The 21,062-nt window shown below is 42.1% G+C and overlaps 1 protein-coding gene across 3 annotated transcripts in view; it reads right to left on the bottom strand.

The window, feature by feature from the left end:
* LOC115113039 (glutamate--cysteine ligase catalytic subunit-like) overlaps nucleotides 1–20,416 on the bottom strand; it is a 35,698-nt gene extending 15,282 nt beyond the window's left edge. For 2 of the 3 annotated variants that reach the window (XM_029640239.2, XM_029640237.2), the window contains exon 1: nucleotides 19,818–19,890. Coding sequence is in view for 2 of the 3 variants with exons in the window: in XM_029640237.2 (XP_029496097.1) it covers nucleotides 19,818–19,840 (23 nt within the window). In the remaining variant the exon portion in view is untranslated. Of the gene's footprint in view, nucleotides 1–6,444; nucleotides 6,558–19,817 lie in introns of all 3 variants that reach the window. The other variant, XM_029640236.2, reaches the window with a different exon arrangement.
* Nucleotides 20,417–21,062: the final 646 nt, after the last annotated feature.

The following is a 21,062-nucleotide window of genomic DNA, read 5'->3' on the forward strand; positions in this document are numbered from 1 at the left end:
CAAAAGATGTCTTTAATACCTGCAATGTAAAAAATAAAAAGTTTAACAACCAAATGTCTATTTTTTAATGTAAATTACATGTTATAGAAGGAGCAAGACACGTTTTGTGATTTCACTTGTTTGAGAAACCTCTAACCAGTGATTCACTTCCTCATCCTCAGTGCGCAGTACAAAGCTCTGAAAAAATATGAACTAACACTCCAGAAACACCCAAATACATCCTTTTAAAAACCTAAACGCCCTCATTAAAGTGATGCAGGTCTTTAGTTGTACACATGAAATTGTGTCATTCCAAACTATATCCGCAACGTTATATTCAATTTTGTGCGACTCGAGCAGATTTCCCCTATCCAGCTGTTCCATTTGAGTCGCAACAAAATGTAATATAGCGTTGCTGATAAAGTTCAGAATGACAGTACGGGGAAACAAAATACAGTTGAAGTCAGAAGTATACATACACCTTAGCCAAATACATTTAAAAACAGTTTCACAATTCCTGACATTTAATCCAAGTAAACATGCCATGTCTTAGGTCTGTTAGGATCACCACTTTATTTTAAGAAAGTGAAATGTCAGAATAATAGTAGAGAGAATTATTTATTTCAGCTTTTATTTATTTATTTTGTCCCATTCCTCCTGACAGAACTGGTGTAACTGTCTGGTTTGTAGGCCTCCTTGCTCGCACACTTTTTCGGTTCTGCCCACAAAATTTCTATGGGATTGAGGTCAGCGCTTTGTGATGACCACTCCAATACCTTGACTTTGTTGTCCTTAAGCCATTTTGCCACAACTTTGGAAGTATGCTTGCGGTCATTGTCCATTTGGAAGACCCATTTGCGACCAAGCTTAAAATCCCTGACTGATGTCTTGAGATGTTGCTTCAATACATCCACATGTTCCTTCCTCATGGTGCCATCTATTTGTGCAGTGCACCAGTCCCTCCTGCAGCAAAGCACCCTCACAATATGATGCTGCCACCCCCGTGCTTCATGGTTGGGATGGTGTACTTAGTCTTGGAAGCTTCCCAATTTTCCCTCCAAACATAACGATGGTCATTACGGCCAAACAGTTCTATTTTTGTTTCATCAGATCATAGGACATCTCTCGAAAAAGTACGATCTTCGTCCCCATTTGCAGTTGCAAACCGTAGTCTGGCTTTATGGCGGTTTTGGAGCAGTGGTTTCTTCCTTGCTGAGCGGCCTTTCAGGTTATGTTGATATAGGACTCATTTTTACTGTGGCTAGAGATACTTTTGTACTTGTGAAGATCCAATCAAATGTATTTGTCACATACACATGGTTAGCAGATGTTAATGCGAGTGTAGCGAAATGCTTGTGCTTCTAGTTCCGACAACGCAGTAATAACCAATGAGTAATCTAACCTAACAATTCCAAAACTACTACCTTATACACACACACAAGTGTAAAGGGATAAAGAATATGTACATAAGGATATATGAATGAGTGATGGTACAGAATGGCATAGGCAAGATGCAGTAGATGGTATCGAGTAGAGTATATACATATGAGATGAGTAATGTAGGGTATGTAAACATTATATTAAGTAGCATTGTTTAAAGTGGCTAGTGATATATTTTACATCAATTTCCATCAATTCCCATTATTAAAGTGGCTGGAGTTGAGTCAGTGTCAGTGTGTTGGCAGCAGCCACTCAATGTTAGTGGTGGCTGTTTAACAGTCTGATGGCCTTGAGATAGAAGCTGTTTTTAGTCTCTCGGTCCCTGCTTTAATGCACCTGTACTGACCTCGCCTTCTGGATGATAGTGGGGTGAACAGGCAGTGGCTCTGGTGGTTGTTGTCCTTGATGATCTTTATGGCCTTCCTGTGGCATTGGGTGGTGTAGGTGTCCTGAAGGGCAGGTAGTTTGCCCCCGGTGATGCGTTGTGCAGACCTCACTTCCCTGTGGACAGCTTTACAGTTGTGGGCGGAGCAGTTGCAGTACCAGGCGGTGATACAGCCCGACAGGATGTTCTCGATGTGCATCTGTAGAAGTTTGTGAGTGCTTTTAGTGACAAGACGAATTTCTCCAGCCTCCCGAGGTTGAAGAGGCGCTGCTGCACCTTCTTCACGACGCTGTCTGTGTGACTGGACCAATTCAGTTTGTCCGTGATGTGTACGCCGAGGAACATAAAACTTACTACCCTCTCCACTACTGCCCATCGATGTGGATAGGGGGGTGCTCCCTCTACTGTTTCCTGAGAGTCCGCAGGTTTTGGTTGCGGGCCGTGACAGTGGCACTGTATTGTCCTCAAAGCGGGCAAAAAAAAGTTATTTAGTCTGCCTGGGAGCAAGACATCCTGGTCCGAGACGGGGCTGGTTTTCTTTTTGTAATCTGTGATTGACTGTAGACCCTGCCACATACCTTGTGTCTGAGCCGTTGAATTGTCACTCTACTTTGTCTCTATACCGACGCTTAGCTTGATTGCCTTGCGGAGGGAATAGCTACACTGTTTGTATTCGGTCGTGTTTACGGTCACCTTTCCCTGGTTAAAAGCAGTGGTTCGCGCTTTCAGTTTCACGCGAATGCTGCCATCAATCCACGGTTTCTGGTTTGGGAATGTTTTAATCGTTGCTATGGGAACGGCATTGTCAATGCACTTTCTAATGAACTCGCTCTCCGAATCAGCATATTCGTCAATGTTGTTGTTGGAAGCAATGCGGAACATATCCCAGTCCACGTGACCGAAGCAGCCTTGAAGCGTGGAATCAGATTGGTCGGACCAGCGTTGAACAGACCTGAGCGCGGGAGCTTCTCGTTTTAGTTTCTGTCTGTAGGCAGGGAGCAACAAAATGGAGTCGTGGTCAGCTTTTCCGAAAGGAGGGCGGGGGAGGGCCTTATATGCATCGCGGAAGTTAGAATAGCAATGATCCAAGGTTACCAGCCCTGGGTTGCGCAATCGATATGCTGATACAATTTAGGGAGTCTTGTTTTCAGATTAGCCTTGTTAAAATCCCCAGCTACAATGAATGCAGCCTCAGGATATGTGGTTTCCAGTTTGCAAAGAGTCAAATAAAGTTTGTTCAGGGCCATCGATGTGTCTGCTTGGGGGGGGGAATATATACGGCTGTGATTATAATCGAAGAGAATTCCCTTGGTAGATAATGCGGTCGACATTTGATTGTGAGGAATTCTAAATCAGGTGAACAGAAGGACTTGAGTTCCTGTATGTTGTTGTGATCACACCACGTCTCGTTAAATCATAAGGCATACGCCCCCGCCCCTCTTCTTACCAGAAGTCGGCACGATGCGTGAAGAAACCAGCTGGCTGCACCGATTCCATTAGCGTCTCTTGAGTGAGCCATGTTTCCGTGAAGCAAAGAACATTACAGCCTCTGATGTCCCTCTGGAATGCTACGCGTGCTCGGTTTTCATCAACCTTGTTGTCAAGAGACTGGACATTGGCAGGTAGTATGCTAGGGAGTGGTGCGCGATGTGCCCGTCTCCGGAGCCTGACCAGAAGACCACTTCGTTTCCCTCTTTTACGACGTCGTTGTTTTTGGTCGCAGGCTGGGATCCATTCAGTTGTCCTGGGTGGAAGGCAGAACACAGGATCCGCTTCGGGAAAGTCATATTCCTGATCGTACTGATGGTGAGTTGACGTTGCTCTTATATTCAGTTGTTCTTTCCGACTGCATGTAATGAAACCTAAGATTACCTGGGGTACCAATGTAAGAAATAACACGAGAAAAAAACAAAAACAATACTGCTGGTTTTCCTAGGAACGCGAAGCGAGGCGGCCATTTCTGTCTGTGCCGGAAGTATGTGATGCTGGAGGAAACAAGGTCCTTTACTGTTGTTCTGGGATTGATTTTCACTTTTCGCACCACAGTACGTTCATCTCTAGGAGACAGAACGAACGCATCTCCTTCCTGAGCGGTATGACGGCTGTATGGTCCCATGGTGTTTATACTTGCGTACTATTGTTTGTACAGATGAATGTGGTACCTTCAGGTGTTTGGAAATTTCTCCCAAGGATGAACCAGACAATTGTTTTTTTGAAGTCTCTTGATTTTCCCATGACGTCAAGAGGCACTGAGTTTGAAGGTAAGGCCTTGAAATACATCCACAGGTACACGTGGGCGGCAGCGTAGCCTAGTGGTTAGAGCGTTGGACTAGTAACCGGAAGGTTGCGAGTTCAAACCCCCGAGCTGACAAGGTACAAATCTGTCGTTCTGCCCCTGAACAGGCAGTTAACCCACTGTTCCCAGGCCGTCATTGAAAATAAGAATGTGTTCTTAACTGACTTGCCTGGTTAAATAAAGGTAAAATTAAATTAAAAACACCTCCAATTGACTCAAATGATGTCAATTAGCCTATCAGAAGCTTCTAAAGCCATAACATCATTTTATGGAATTACAAGCTGTTTAAAGGCACAGTCAACATAGTGTATGTAAACCTCTGACCCACTGGAATTGTGATACAGTGAATTATAAGTGAAATAATCTGTCTGTAAACAATTGTTGGAAAAATTACTTGTCATGCACAAACTAGATGTCCCAACTAGAGGTCGACCAATTAATCGGAATGGCTGATTAATTAGGGCCGATTTCAAGTTTTCATAACATTCGGAAATCAGTATTTTTGGGCGGTATTTTTCTGTATATATATATATTTTTATACCTTTTATTAAACTAGGCAAGTCAGTTAAGAAACCAATTCTTATTTTCAAAGACTGCCTAGGAACTGTGTGTTAACTGCCTTGTTCAGGGGCAGAACGACAGATTTTCACCTTGTCAGCTCACGGGTTCTAATCTTGCAACCGCAGTTAACGAGTCCAACGCTCTAACCATTGCACTCCACGAGTAGCCTGCCTGTTACGCGAATGCAGTAGAAGCCAAGGTAAATTGCTAGCTAGCATTAAACGTATCTTATAAAAAACAATCAATCATAATCACTAGCTATAACTACTAATCCAGTTTAGCAGGCAATATTAACCAGGTGAAATTGTGTAATTTCTCTTGCGTTCATTGCACGCAGAGTCAGGGTATATGCAACCGTTTGGGCTGCCTGGCTCATTGCGAACTAATTTGCCAGAATTTTACGTAATTATGACATATATTGAAGGTTGTGCAATGTAACAAGAATATTTAGACCGTATTTCACTGAAATAAACGTCTTGTTTTCGAAATTATAGTTTCTGGATTCGACCATATTAATGACCAAAGGCTCGTATTTCTGTGTGTTATTATGTTATAATTAAGTCTGATTTGATAGAGCAGTCTGACTGAGCAGCAACAGGCCCGTAATCATTCATTCAAACAGCAGTTTCATGCGTTTTGCCAGCAACTCTTCACAAGCACAGCGCTGTTTATGATTTCAAGCCCATCAGCCTAATGGCTGGTGTAACCAATGTGAAATGGCTAGCTAGTTAGCTGGGTGTGCGCTAATACCGTTTCAAACGTCACTCGCTTTTAGATTTGGAGTAGTTATTCCCCTTGCGCTGCAAGGGCCGCGGCTTTTGTGGAGCGATGGGTAACGATGCTTCGAGTGTGGCTGTTGTCGATGTGTTCCTGGTTCGATCCCAGGTTGGGGCGAGGAGGGGGACGGAAGCTATACTGTTACACTGGCAATACTAAAGTGCCTATAAGAACATCCAATAGTCGAAGGTATATGAAATACAAATGGTATAGAGAGAAAGTCCTATAAATACTATATTAACTACAACCTAAAACCTCTTACCTTGGAATATTGAAGTCTCATGTTAAAAGGAACCACCAACTTTCATATGTTCTGAGCAAGGAACTTAAACATCAGCTTTTTACATGGCACACATTTTTACATGGCACATATTACCTCCTCCAAAACGTTGTTTTTGCATTATTTAAACCAAATTGAACATGTTTCAATATTTAAGGCCAAATTGATTTTATTGATGTTTTATATTAAGTTAAAATAAGTGTTAATTCAGTATTGTTGTAATGGTCATTATTACAAAACAATATATATATATATATATATAAAAATAAAAGCAGATACTGATTAATCGGCATCGGCTTTTTTGGTCCTCCAATAATCACTATCGGCGTTAAAATCATAATCGGTCGACCTCTAGTCCTAACCAACTTGCCAAAACTGTAGCTTGTTAACAAGAAATGAGTGGAGTGGTTGAAAAACGAGTTAATGACTCCAACCTAAGTGTATATAAACTTCAGACTTCAACTGTATATGCAATCACTACTCTAAGTTGCTCTGGATAAGAGCATCTAATAAATTACTAAATGTTTGAGCCCCCATACTGCACAAGGATGAGGAAGTGAATCGCTGGTTGAGGCAAGTTTCTTAAAAATAAGTTAGATCGCAAAAACAGCGATATGAGTGTAAAATATAAATATTCTACTTTAACATAAGGCAGATAAATAGCAGCCAGTTTCAACTCAACACGATAATCGTGTCATTTTCTAAACAGATTTAAAGCTGACTTACTTGGGGTTTGTCTTTTCACCTTTGTCTTGAAGGGTTTCCAAAACCTCCCCACCATTGAGAACAAGACGAACCTTTTCATTTTTCTCATCAATTTCAATCAACATGTATTCCACCTAAAAAGGGGAGAAAAAAAACCTTTTGCATAACCAGTTTATATTTGAAGCCTGAAAAACTGTGTGCAAATGCAATGCATATCATGCTGAAATCCATTAGGCCTACAGCACATGTTGACATCACTGACAGCACCCATTGGCTAAAAACTGATTGGAAGTAGAATCAAAGCTCGTGTTGATTAGTGTTAACATAATGTAGCCCGATGCTGCATTCATAACCAAGTGGGAAGGTGGGAATGACCAGTTGTGAAGTGAATAAATCCTTGGGTCGTTTCACCTCAAAAAACACAAGAAAGAGGACACCCACCATCTCAGATAGATAGTTATGAAATCTTTTCTATCTAATCAGTGTGTCGGCTGCAAGTAGACTAGAGATTTGGCTAAATGAATTGAGCTGCGAGTTGGAGAGGCTGATCTTTAGTCTCTCTTTCGTCACATATCCTGTGTGTGTGTGTGGCTGCGGGTTTACCTCCGTTTTCAAAATGTTTGAAGCCTACTATCGTCAGTGTTAACTCTAGGAGATGGGAGCGGGAGATACACAACATGACCAAAAATATATGGACACCTGTTCGTCGAACAAAATAATGGGCATTAATATGGAGTTGGTCCCCCTTTGCTGCTATAACAGCCTCCACTCTTCTGGGAAGGCTTTCCATTGTTGGAACATTGCTGAGGGGACTTGCTTGCTTTCAGCCACAAGAGCATTAGTGAGTGGGGCACTGATGTTGGTCGATTAGGCCTGGCTCGCAGTGGGCATTCCAATTCATCCCAAAGGTGTTCGATGGGGTTGAGCTCAGGGATCTGTGCCGGCCAGTCAAGTGCTTTCACACCTATCTCGACAAACCATTTCTGTACGAACCTCGCTTTGCGCACGGGGGAATTGTCCTACTGAAACAAGAAAGAGCCTTCCAAACTGTTTCCACAAAGATGGAAGCACAGAATCGTCAGTGCTAAGGGCCTAGCCCGAACCATTAAAAATAGCTCCCGACCATTATTCATACTCCACCAAACATTACAGTTGGCACTATGCATTGGTTCTCCTGGCATCCGGTAGGGTTCTCCTGGCATGCGCCAAACCTTGATTCGTCTGTAGGACTGCCAGATGGTGAAGTGTGATTTATCACTCCAGAGAAGGTGTGTCCACTGCTCCAGAGTCCAATGGCGGCGAGCTTTACACCACTCCAGCCGACGCTTGGCATTGCGCATGGTGATCTTAGGTTTGAGTGCGGCTGATCAGCCATGGAAACCCATTTCATGAAGCTTCCAACGAACAGTTATTGTGATGACATTACTTCCAGAGGCAGTTTGGAACTCGGTAGTGAGTGTTGTAACCAAGGACAGATGATTTTTACGCACTACGTGCTTCAGCGGTCCATTTCTGTGAGCTTGTGTGGCATAACACTTCTCGGCTGAGCGGTTATTGCTCCTAGACATTTCCAAGTCACAATAACAGCACTTACAGTTGACCAGGGCAGCTCTAGCAGGGCAGAAATGTGATGAAAAGGAGCATTCTATGACCGTGCCACATTGAAAGTCACTGAGCTTTTCAGTAAGGCCATTCTACTGCCAATGTTCGTCTATGGCGATTGCATGGCTGTGTGCTCGATTTTATACAGTTGTCAGAGCAACAGTTGAGACTGAAATAGCCGAATCCACTAATTTGAAGGGGTGTCCACATACTTTTGTATATAAATGAAATCAAATGTTATTGGTCACATACACATGGTTAGCAGATGTTAATGTGAGTGTAGTGAAATGCTTGTGCTTCTAGTTCCGACAGTGCAGTAATATCTAAGAAGTTAACTAACAATTCACCAACAACTAGCTAATACACACAAATCTAAAGGGAGGAATAAGAATATGTACATATAAATATAAGGATGAGCGGCATAGGCATGGTGCAATAGATGGTATAAGGTACAGTATATACATACAGTTTAAGTCGGAAGTTTACATACACCTTAGCCAAATATATTACTCAGATTTTCACAATTCCTGACATGTCATCCAAGTAAAAATTCCCTGTCTTAGGTCAGTTACGATCACCACTTTATTTTACAGAATGTGTAATGTCAGAATAATAGTAGAGAAAATTATTTATTTCACATTTAATTTTATCACATTCCCAGTGGGTCAGAAGTTTACATACACTCAATTAGTATTTGGTGGCATTGCCTTTAAATTGTTTAACTTGGGTCAAACGTTTTGGGTAGCCTTCCACAAGCTTCCCGCAATAAGTTGGGTGAATTTTGGCAGATTCCTCCTGACAGAGCTGGTGTAACTGTTTGGTTAATAGGCCTCCTTGCTCACACACGCTTTTTCAGTTCTGCCCACAAATGTAGTATAGGATTGAGGTCAGGGCTTTGTGATGGCCACTCCAATACCATGGCTCTGTTATCCTTAAGCCATTTTGCCACAACTTTGGAAGTATGCTTGGGGGCATTTTATAAAAGTGGCCAGTGATAGGAGTCTGTAGTTAGCAGCCTCTCGGAGTTAGTGATTGCTGTTTAACAGTCTGATGGGCTTGATTGTGCATCTGTTTGAGGGTTTCAGGTGACAAGCCAAATTTCTTCAGCCTCCTGAGATTGAAGAGGCGCTGTTGCGCCTTCACCACACTGTCTGTGTGGGTGGACCATTTCAGTTCGTCTGTGATGTGTACGCAGAGGAACTTAAAACTTCCCACTTTCTCCACTACTGTCCCTTTGATGTGGATGGGGGGTGCTCCCTCTGCTGTATCCTGAAGTCCACGATCATCTCCTTTGTTTTGTTGACGTTGAGCGAGAGGTTGTTTTCCCTGACACCACACTCAGAGTGCCCTCTCCTTCTCCCTGTAGGCTGTCTCGTCGTTGTTGGTAATCAAGCCCACTACTGTGGTGTCGTCTGCAAACTTGATGATTGAGTTGGAGGCGTGCATGGCCACGCAGTCATGGGTGAACAGGGAGTACAGGAGGGGGCTGAGCACACACCCTTGTGGGGCCCCAGTGTTAAAGGTCAACGAAGATATTGATTCCTACCTTCACCACCTAGGGGTGGCCCATCATAAAGTCCAGGACCGAATTGCACAGGGCGGATTGAGAGCCAGGGACTCCAGCTTAATGATGAGCTTGGAGGGTACTATGGTGTTGAATGCTGAGCTTAGTCAATGAACAGCATTCTTACATAGGTATTCCTCTTGTCCAGATGGGATAGGGCAGTGTGATGGCGATTGCGTCGTCTGTGGACCTGTTGGGGTGGTAAGCAAACTGAAGAGGGTCTAGGGTGGCATGATCCTTGACTAGTCTCTCAAAGCACTTCATGATGACAGAAGTGAGTGCTAAGTTCAGTTATTTTTGCCTTCTTGGGTACAGGAACAATAGTGGCCATCTTGTCATGAAAGCAGACTGGGATAGGGAGCGATTGAATATGTCCGTAAACACACCAGCCAGCTGGTCTGCGCATGCTCGGAGGACGCGGCAAGGAATGCCGTCTGGGCCAGCAGACTTGCGAGAGTTAACACGTTTAAATGTCTTACTCACATCGGTCACGGAGGAGCGGTGTTAGCGGGCCGTGATGGTGGCACAGTATTATCCTCAAAGCGGGCAAAGGTGTTTAGTTTGTCTGGAAGCGAGATGTCCGTGTCCGTAACGTAGCTGGTTCTCTTTTTGTAGTCAGCGATTTCCTGCATACCCTGCCACACACGTCTCGTGTCTGAGCCGTTGAATTCCAACTCCACTTTGTCTCTATAGCAACCTTACTTGTTTGAATGACTTGAGGGAATAACTACAGTTAATATTAATTCGGCCATATTTCCAGTCTTCTTTCCATGGTTAAATGCGCTTTCTGTTTTGCGCGAATGGCACCATCCATCCACGGTTTCTGGTTAGGATAGGTTTTAATAGTCAGTGGTACAGCATCTCCAATGCACTTCCTTATAAACTCACTCACCGAGTCAGCGTATAGATCGGTGTTATTCTCTCAGGCTGCTCGGAACATTTCCCAGTCAGTGTGGTCAAAACGATCTTGAAGCGTGGATTCGGTAGGCGCAAGATGAATGCATGTATGCCTTGTATGCATCGTGGAAGTTAGAGTAGCAGTGATCGAGTGTATTGCCCGCGTAAGTGCTGCAATCAACATGCTGATAGAATTTTAGGTAGCCTTGTTCAAATTTGCTTTGTTAAAATCACCGGCTAAAACAAATGCAGCCTCAGGATGTTTGGTTTCCAGTTTGCATAGAGTCCAGTGAAGTTCCTTGAGGGTCGTCGTGGTGTCTGCTTGAGGGGGAATATACACAGCTGTGACGATAACTGATGAGAATTCTCTTGGGAGATAATATGGCTGGCATTTGATTGTAAGGAATTCTAGGTCGGGTGAGCAGAAGGACTTGAGTTCCTTTATGTTGTGATTACACCATGAGTTGTTAATCATGAATTATACACCCCCACCCTTCCTCTTCCCAGAGAGGTGTTTATATATGTCGGTGCGACACATGAAGAAGTCCGGTGGCTGAACCGACTCCGACAACGTATCCCGAGAGAACCATGTTTCCGTGAAACAGAGAATGTTATAATTTAATCTACCCTGTTGTCAAGAGACTGGACATTGGCAAGTAGTATGCCCGGAAGCAGTGGGCGGTGTGTACATCTACGGAGTCTGACCAGAAGGCCACTCAGTCTGCCTCTTCTGCGGCGACGTTGTTTTGAGTCAGCTTCTGGGATTAGATCTACGGTCCTGGGTGGTGGTCTGAACAAAGGATTAATTCTGGTAAGTCGTATTCCTGGTCGTAATGTTGGTAAGTTGACATTGCTCTGATATCCAATAGTACTTCCCAGCTGTATGTAATAACACTTGTGATTTTCTGGGCTAACAATGTAAGAAATAATACTTACACTAAATACTGCATAGTTTCCTAAGGACTCAAAGCGAGTTGACCATCTCTATCTGCGCCATCCTGCTAATGATCCAGGTATATTGTGTAGCTGTCAAATAAAATGTTTCTACAAGCACCGAATACTGGCCAGGCACTAAGAAAGCGCCACCGCCACTACCAAACCTTGAACCAGCTGCTAAAAAGACAGCATACAAGTAGAAAAGGACAAAAACTGATTCTGACCTGGAAAGAGGAGTTCCATGGGTTTGACATGGCACGAAGGGAGATGTCAGGTACGGCTCGAAGTATCAGCATTTCCCCAGTTTTGCAGACACGTACAGTGCATTCGGAAAGTATTCAGACCCCTTGACTTTTTCCACATAGTTACATTACAGCTTTATTCTAAAATGTATTCATTTTTCCCCTCATCAATCTACACACAATACACCATAACGACGAAGCAAAAACTTCTTTTTTTTTGAAAGGTTTGCAAATATAGATAAATAAAAATATGACATTTACATAACTATTCAGACCCATTACTCAGTATTTTGTTCAAGCACATTTGGAAGCGACCTAGTCTTCTTGGGTATGATGGTAAAAGCTTGACACCTGTATTTGGGGACTTTCTCCAATTCTTCTCTGCAGAATCTCTCAAGATCTGTCAGGTTGGATGGGGAGCGTCGCTGCACAGCTTTGTCAAGTCTCTCCAGAGTTGTTCGATCGGGTTCAAGTCGGGGCTCTGGCTAGCCACTCACGGACATTCAGAGTCTTGTCCCGAAGCAACTCCTGCATCGTCTTGGCTGTGTGCTTGGGGTTGTTGTCCTGTTGGAAGGTTGAACCTTATCCCAGTCTGAGGTCCTAAGAGCTCTGGAGCAGGTTTTCATCAAGGAGCTCTCTGTACTTTGCTCCATTCATCTTTCCCTTGATCCTGACTATTCTCCCTGTTGCTGAAAAACATCCCCACAGCATAATGCTGTTTTTTTTTGTACTCTTTCCAGATCTGTGCAGCGACACAATCCTGTCTCGGAGCGCTATTCCTTCGAACTCATGGCTTGGATTTTGCTCTTGACATGCACGGTCAACAGTGGAACGTTATATGCAGTCGTGGCAAAAAGTTTTGAGAATGACACAAATATTAATTTCCACAAAGTTTGCTGCTTCAGTGTCTTTAGATATGTTTGTCAGATGTTACTGTAGTATAATTACAAGCATTTCATAAGTGTCAAAGACTTTTATTGACAATTACATGAAGTTGAGGCAAAGAGTTAATATTTACAGTGTTGATCCTTCTTTTTCAACACCTCTGTAATCGGCCCTGGCATGCAGTCAATTAACTTCTGGGCCCGTTGATGGCAGCCCGTTCTTGCATAATCAATGCTTGGAGTTGTCCGAATTTGTGAGTCGTTTGTCCACCAGGCTCGAGGATTGACCACAAATTCTCAATGGGATTAAGGTCTGGGGAGTTTCCTGGCCATGGACCCAAAATATCAATGTTTTGTTCCCCCGAGCCACTTAGTTATCACTTTGCCTTATGGCAAGGTGCTGGAAAAGGCATTGTTCTTCACCGAACTGTTCCTGGATGGTTGGCAGAAGTTGCTCTCGGAGGATGTGTTGTTACCATTCTTTATTCATGGCTGTTTTCTTAGGCATAATTGTGAGTGAGCCCACACATGACTGGTCTCAGGATGCTTTACTGTTGGCATGACACAGGACTGATGGTAGCGCTCACCTTGTCTTCTCTGGACAAGTTTTTTTCCAGATGCCCCTAGCAATCAGGAAAGGGGATTCATCAGCGAAAATGACTTTAGCCCTAGTCCCCAGCAGTCCAATCCCTGTACCTTTTGCAGAATATCAGTCTGTCCCTGATGTTTTTCCTGGAGAGAAGTGGCTTCTTTGCTGCCCTTCTTGATACCAGGCCATCCTCCAAAAGTCTTTGCCTCACTGTGCGTGGAGATGCACTCACACCTGCCTGCTGCCATTCCTGAGGAAGCTCTGTACTGGTGGTGTCCCGATCCCGCAGCTGAATCAACTTTTTAGGAGACGGTCCTGGAACTTGCTGGACTTTCTTGAGCGCCCGGAAGCCTTCTTCACAACACTTGAACCACTCTCCTTGAAGTTCTTGACGATCCGATAAATGGTTGATTTAGGGGCAATCTTACTGGCTGCAATATCCTTGCCTGTGAAGCGTTTTATGTGCAAAGCAATGATGACGGCACGTATTCCCTTGCAGGTAACCATGGTTGACAGAGGAAGAACTGATTCCAAGCACAACCCTCTTTTTGAAGCTTCCAGTCTGTTATTCAAACTCAATCAGCATAACAGAGTGATCTCCAGCTTTGTCCTCATCAACACTCACACCTGTGTTAACGAGAGAATCACTGACATGATGTGAGCTGGTCCTTTTGTGGCAGGGCTGAAATGCAGAGGAAATGTTTTCTGGGATTCAGTTCATTTGCATGGCAGACAGGAACTTTGCAATTAATTGCAATTCATCTGATCACTCTCCATAACGTTCTGGAGTATTTTTATTTATTTTTACCTTTATTTTACTAGGCAAGTCAGTTAAGAACAAATTCTTATTTTCAATGACGGCCTAGGAACAGTGGGTTAACTGCCTGTATTTTTTTTATTTTTAATACATTTGCAAAAATGTCTAAAAACACGTTTGTTTTCGGTTTGTCATTATGGGCTATTGTGTGTAGATTGATGAGGGAAAACAATTTAATCCATTTTAGAATAAGGCTGTAACGTAACAAAATGTGGAAATGTCAAGGATTCTGAATATTTTCCGTATGCAATAAGTTAATCAAAATAGTTTCAACTATTCTAGCAAACGTTGACTTTAGCAACCCGATACCAACTGACAGCTAAGTTATCTAGCTAGCTAAAGTTAGCATAGAAGGCAGGCTAACGTTAGTTGCCAGTCCATTTTTGTTTTTTTACACCTTTATTTAATCTTTATTTAACTAGGCAAGTCAGTTAAGAACACATTCTTACTTTTAATGACAGCCTAGGAACGGTGGGTTAACTGCCTCGTTCAGGGGCAGAATGACAGATTTGCACCTTGTCAGCTCGGGGGATCCAATCTTGCAACCTTCCAGTTAACTAGTCCAACGCAATAACGACCTGCCTCTCTCTCGTTGCACTCCACAAGGAGACTGCCTGTTACGCAAATGCAGTAAGCCAAGGTAAGTTGCTAGCTAGCATTAAACTTCTTATAAAAAACTATCAATCAAGCCTCCCGGGTGGCGCAGTGGTTAAGGGCGCTGTACTGCAGCGTCCGCTGTGCCACCAGAGACTCTGGGCTTGCACCCAGGCTCTGTCGTAACCAGCCGCGACCGGGAGGTCCGTGGGGCGATGCACGGGATAGGGAGGGTTTGACCGGTAGGGAAATCCTTGTCTCATCGCGCACCAGCTACTCCTGTGGCGGGCCGGGGGCAGTGCGCGCTAACCAAGGTTGCCATGTGCACAGTGTTTCCTCCGACACATTGGTGCAGCAGGCTTCCGGGTTGGATGGCGGTGTTAAGAAGCAGTGCGGCTTGGTTGGGTTGTGTATCAGAGGACGCATGACTTTCAACCTTCGTCTCTCCCGAGCCCGTACGGGAGTTGTAGTGATGAGACAAGATAGTAGCTACTAAACAATTGGATACCACGAAATTGGGGAGAAAAAGGGGTCAAATTCAACAAAAACACAAAAAAAATCAATCATAATCACTTGTTAACTACACATGGTTGATGATATTACTAGATATTATCTATATGTGTTGCATATAATCTGACTGAGCATACAAGTATCTGACTGAGTGGTGGTAGACAGAAACAGGCGAGTAAACATTCTTTCAAACAGCACTTTCGTGCATTTTGCCAGCAGCTCTTCGTCGTGCGTCAAGCATTGCGCGGTTTATGACTTCAAACCTATCAACTCCCGAAATGAGGCTGGTGTGACCGAAGTGAAATGACTGGCTAGTTAGCGCGCGCTAATAGCGTTTCAAACTTCACTCGCTCTGAGCCTTGGGGTGGTTGTTTCCCTTGCTCTGCATGGGTAACGCTTCGATGGTGGCTGTTGTCGTTTGGTTGCTGGTCGAGCCCAGGGAAGGAGCGAGGAGAGGGACGGAAGCTATACTGTTACACTGGCAATACTAAAGTACCTATAAGAACATCCAATAGTCAAAGGTTAATGAAATACAAATGGTATAGAGAGAAATAGTCCTATAATTCCTATAATAACTACAACCTAAAACTTCTTACCTGGGAATATTGAAGACTCATGTTAAAAGGAACCACCAGCTTTCATATGTTCTCATGTTCTGAGCAAGGAACTGAAACGTTAGCTTTCTTACATAGCACATATTGCACTTTTACGTTCTTCTCCAACACTTTGTTTTTGCATTATTTAAACCAAATTGAACATGTTTCATTATCTACTTGAGGCTAAATTGATTTTATTGATGTTTTATATTAAGTTAAAATAAGTGTTCATTCAGTATTGTTGTAATTGTCATTATTACAAATACATTATTATTATTTTTTTATATATATTTTTTAAATAAATCAGCCGATTAATCGATATCGGCTTTTTTGGTCCTCCAATAATCGGTATCGGTGTTGAAAAATCATAATCAGTCGACCTCTAAAAGAAATGTCTCAAAATAAAATCTCAATAGGTGCAAACCATGACAAATAAGCATATTTATTCAGTGAAACACTTAGTTACCAAACCCTTTTAGATGAAGATGTTCTAAATGTCTGTCGTATTGAGGGTTTCAGGTTCCCATGAAATGTAAACCATCTTAGAGAACAAAACCTCTCCATTTTCTAAGAGACTAGTATTCATACAAATGGTTCCATAGCCTAAATAACAGAATAATAAACAAGTTACTGAAATAAAGTTGTCTAAATCAAAAACAGTTATGCATTGGTCAGCTGCTTTGAATGGGTTCAATGTTTATGGACAGAGTATAAACATCGAAGCATCCATTTGCAGGGGTGGAAGTAACGAATTAAAACTACTCACATTCCTGTAATTGAGTAGCTTTTCTGTGTACTTTGAGTATTTTTCAAAGGCTGTACTTTCACTTAAGTACATTTTCAAAACTATCCATTACAGAGTACAATCTGGAAAAAGGATACATATCATGGCAAGCACATACATTTTGCACCTTTTGTAGCATCTAGAAATATTCACTTGTTTGTCAGTGACAAGTAACATGACCAGATGGACCAATACAATTCAATTCCACGCATCGCACAAAAACAGCCCAATCATAGCTGTGTATGCAAACTAAATGATGATCGGTAACAGGATTTTCTGGCTGTAAAAAGGTAGCTACATGCCATGAAAAAAAAAAACAGGTTTCCTAATAAACTTGAAAAATAAATAACAAGCTTTGCTTATCAAAGATGGTGGTGGCTGGCTACAAAAATTCTGCATCAAACTTGAGGAAACATGTAATGGTACAAAAAGTAAATTTATAAATATATTTTATCACGATGAATGGTGTTTGTTGTGTAGGCTAACAAAGTGTTGCTATCAGCCATTTGCAATCAATCTGTAGCATAATGCTAACATTAGCTAGCTCATCCTGTTCCTAGCTAGTTAGAAGCTAACCCTGACCAACGTCTTTACACAGCTGAAGGAACTATAAGCTGTAGTGCGGGCTACAACCGCATTGACATTATAGTGGCTAGTAGCTAGCCATCCACGTGGTGCGTCTCACAGGGAACCGTTGACAAGCTTGTCATTAATTTGATCTGTGAGGGCCAACAGCCATTCTCTGTGGTCGAACAACCAGCTTTTAAAGAGTTGGCAACCACCCTGCATCCTCAATGCAAAGTCATCTCCAGACCTACTGTTCGTCAAGAATACATGAATCTGCCAATCGCACCTTGGCAGGGTAAATTATGTTGCCACCATCACCGATTGTTGGACAGCTCATCAAAGGAGTTACATCGTGGTCACATGTCACTGGACAGATGAAGAAACTCTGGTGAGACGTTCTGCTACATTAGTTTGCAAGAGATTGAGAGGTTCCCACACATTTGATGTGCTTGCAGGTGCCCTCGATGACATCCATTGTGCATACAGGATCAGAGGGAAAGTGATAAGATCCACAACAGACAGTGGATCAAACTTCATCAAACCATTCAATGTTTTTGGTGAGCAGAGCCAGGCAGTAGAGTCAGCAGACCAAGACTTAGATGCTGAAGAGCCAGCAGAGCAGGTTGAATACCAAGACCCATTTTCCATCCTGGTTAATGACAGTGGCCTAGAATATAAACTCCCTCAGCATCAACGGTGTGCATGTCACCTGCTGAACCTCATTGCAACAGATTCTGCGTTGGCAGAAACAAATAGTGATAGCTACAAAAGGTTGTCCAGGTCATCTTTTGCCAAATGCCAAGCCATGTGGAATAAAATGGGGCGGTCAACCTTAGCTGCTGAAGTTGTAGAGAATGAGTGCAAACTGCAGTTCATCCGTCCAAATCAAACATGTTGAAACTCAACTTCCCTGGCAGTGGAGAGGATCACACATATCATTCAAGAGAAGGGGGAGGATGTCAAAAGAAATGAGTGTGAAAAATTAAAAGTGAAAATGTGAGTAGCAATTCTTTGAATCAATGTTATGTTTTCCTATTACAGTAATATTTATTGTCCATGAAATTTTAGAATTCTAAGAGCTACTACATTTACCTTAATCTTTCAGGCTGAGCCCGGCAGAAATGTCCTTCTTGAATGAGAACTTCAAAGTGATGAAGCCTTTGGTCTCAGCTTTGAACATTCTACAGTCTGAGATCAACACGCATATGTGGTGGCTGCTGCCAGTGATCTTCTTACTAAAAACAAAACTTCAAAGGCTGGAAGCATCTTGCCAAATGTACCTACCACTTATCAGAGCCATTCAGAACAGTCTCCAAAAGCATTTTGAAGAAATGATGGAGGAGCCACAGCTTATTGCTGCTGCAAACCTTCTGCCAAAGTTGAAGACGTCTTGGACTGACAAAGCTGATGTCATCACAGCCGGTATGATTTCTTTACTCCAAAAGGTTTTTAACCTCATTGTCCATATGATGATATATTTTAGTCTGAGTCTTTTCTTTGTTTTTTTTTTTATACGTTTTCTTTTTCCCCCATTATTTACAGGTACTGGACAATAACTGTCCAGCATTACAGGTGCTGGACAATAACCTTTTCATATAACTATGTTTGGGTACAGCCAAACATGGACTCACCTCATTAGAGAATTTGTTGGGTCTGAATGTATTTGAACAACTCAAATCAATCTCAGTATCTCAGAATAACAAGAGTGGAAGTCTGTTAGAGCTATTGCAATGCCAATAATATGATTGTGTTGCCAGCCACATACAGAGTATGCTGAAACACTGAATATGTGAATGTTGTGTTGTTTCCAATGTACAGGTTTGGCGTACCTGAAGAATCATCTTGACACAATCACACAGGACGAGACTGCTCATCTAAGGCAGCATTCATCTGATGAAGAGGATTTCTTCATCACTGACAACCAAACGGTCAGAAGGTACAGGGGAGCTGGATGGGTATCTTGCTAGTCCATTGGACGAAATGGATTTACTTCATTTGTTTCCGTACATAAAGAATTTGCCGCCTGTGAGCGTCTTTGTAGCTGTGCTGGACTACGCTTCACTGCGAAGTGAGCTAGGATAGACTCAATTAACTTAGAAAATCAGCTCCTACTGAAACTGAATGGCAAATTCAGAGACAACTGGAGTGAGTTAAGTGTTCAATAGGCAGTTCCACAAAAAAATATGCCTTTTGAAAATGTGTATATGTGAAGTTGAAGATTTAATATTAAAATCAGCTGTGCCGAATCTTATCTTGGTTATTTTCTGGTGTTTTATGGAACATATAGCTTGTCAAGCATTACATGTAAACAATATTACATATACAGTAGTATATAGAAAAGTTTTTGTAAAAGTTCTTATAAAAGGAGAATACAAAATAACCATCAAAATAGCTAATTATTTTCTTGGTAACTTTTACTCTGAGTACATTTTAAAAATGTGCTACTTTTTACTTTTAGTTGATTCGTTTTTTTTTTTTTACACCAGTACTTTTACTTCTACTTGATTACAATTTAATTAAAGTAACAGTACTTACTGCTTGAGTAGGATTTTACAGTACTCTTTCCACCCCTGTCCATGTGTGTGATTAATGGAAGCATTTGTATGATCTACTGTACTGATGCCCAGATGTGACTGATATCAACACTAGTTACTGTAAATCGGTTACACGTTTCATCATCACAATCAAGTTGGCACGTTGTCTACATAGTTGCATCTTCACTGGTGATTGAGCACACTCACTGACTGACATTACTGAGATCACATGTAATGAAAAATACGTTTATGTAAAAGTTCGGCCATGGCAGCCTTACCTCATCGCCCCATAACAATACATCCTTCTGTCGTTCTTTCACCTTGTTATAGATGTTGAGAAACTGAACGATGCCATGCTTCCTGACATGGTCTGCATACTTTTTGGTTTCTTCCCAGTTGAGCGGTGACCCTTGTGACAGCAAACCCATAGCACAAGCGTTCGGCACCAACAGCGAGACTAGCGCGTACTATTTTGTTAAGTTACCGTTAGCTATTAATTTTGCTCGTTAGCTAACGTTATTTAGCCAAGTTCAGCAATGTAGCTAACTAATTACTTTCAACAAAACAAAACTCAAGCAAAATTAACACTGATGTAGTTATTTAAATTGTAACGCTGATACTTATTAGCTAGCTAGACAAAAAAGGGGAGGCCTTCACATATCTCTTGCTATCTAGAAAGCTAATACAATGTCCCACGCGCGGAATAGAAATGCCAAGGTTGTTACCCCATGCAATACCTATTTAATTCAGAATAGCAATTACACTTAAATATATTTCCCCGTGATTGAATCACTTCCTTATAACGTTAGTGAGAAACGGTCAATTCAATCCGCTCGCCAAGCATCCACTGTTTGAGTGTGCAAAATGTCCTAGTTCACAGATTTAACGTTGACTGAACACACGTGACCGTGTGGCGCGCGTCATGTTATGACTCAGCAATCTTTCCCTCCTCCCTCAAAACCTTCAATGAACATTATTCTTAATTTGGCATGCCAAAACCAGTCTACTAAGTATGTATACAATATATATATATATATATATATATATATATATTTTTTTTTAAAGATTATTATTATTATACGTGTATGTGTATTTTTTTCCCATTGTATTGTAAAATAATTAATAAATAATCTTACAAAAAAAACGATATATTTTTGTACACACACGTTAGTAGACTGGTTTTGGTAGGTCTACTATAAAATAATGTTAATTTAAGGTTTTGAGGGAGGAGGGTAAGATTGCTGAGTCATAACATGACCCACCCCCACACAGTCACTTGTTCACTCACATCACCACCCCAGACCAGCTGCTCACACCCCAGCTCCAGCACCCACATCACTCTCTGCCACATGGCCTCAAACTGGACCATTTTGTTTATCTCCTTCACCCACACACTTTCAACATTTAGATAATAAGCATTTTACCTTTCCATTGAGTAAACGATGGAGGGCTGGTTGATTTCCAGTTTTTAAGTCTGTGTTGACGAGAAAAGTATCTTCCAACCCATTGGGTATCTCACTGCA

The sequence above is a fragment of the Oncorhynchus nerka genome, linkage group LG28 (assembly GCF_034236695.1).
Source record: "Oncorhynchus nerka isolate Pitt River linkage group LG28, Oner_Uvic_2.0, whole genome shotgun sequence".
NCBI classification, from domain to species: domain Eukaryota; kingdom Metazoa; phylum Chordata; class Actinopteri; order Salmoniformes; family Salmonidae; genus Oncorhynchus; species Oncorhynchus nerka.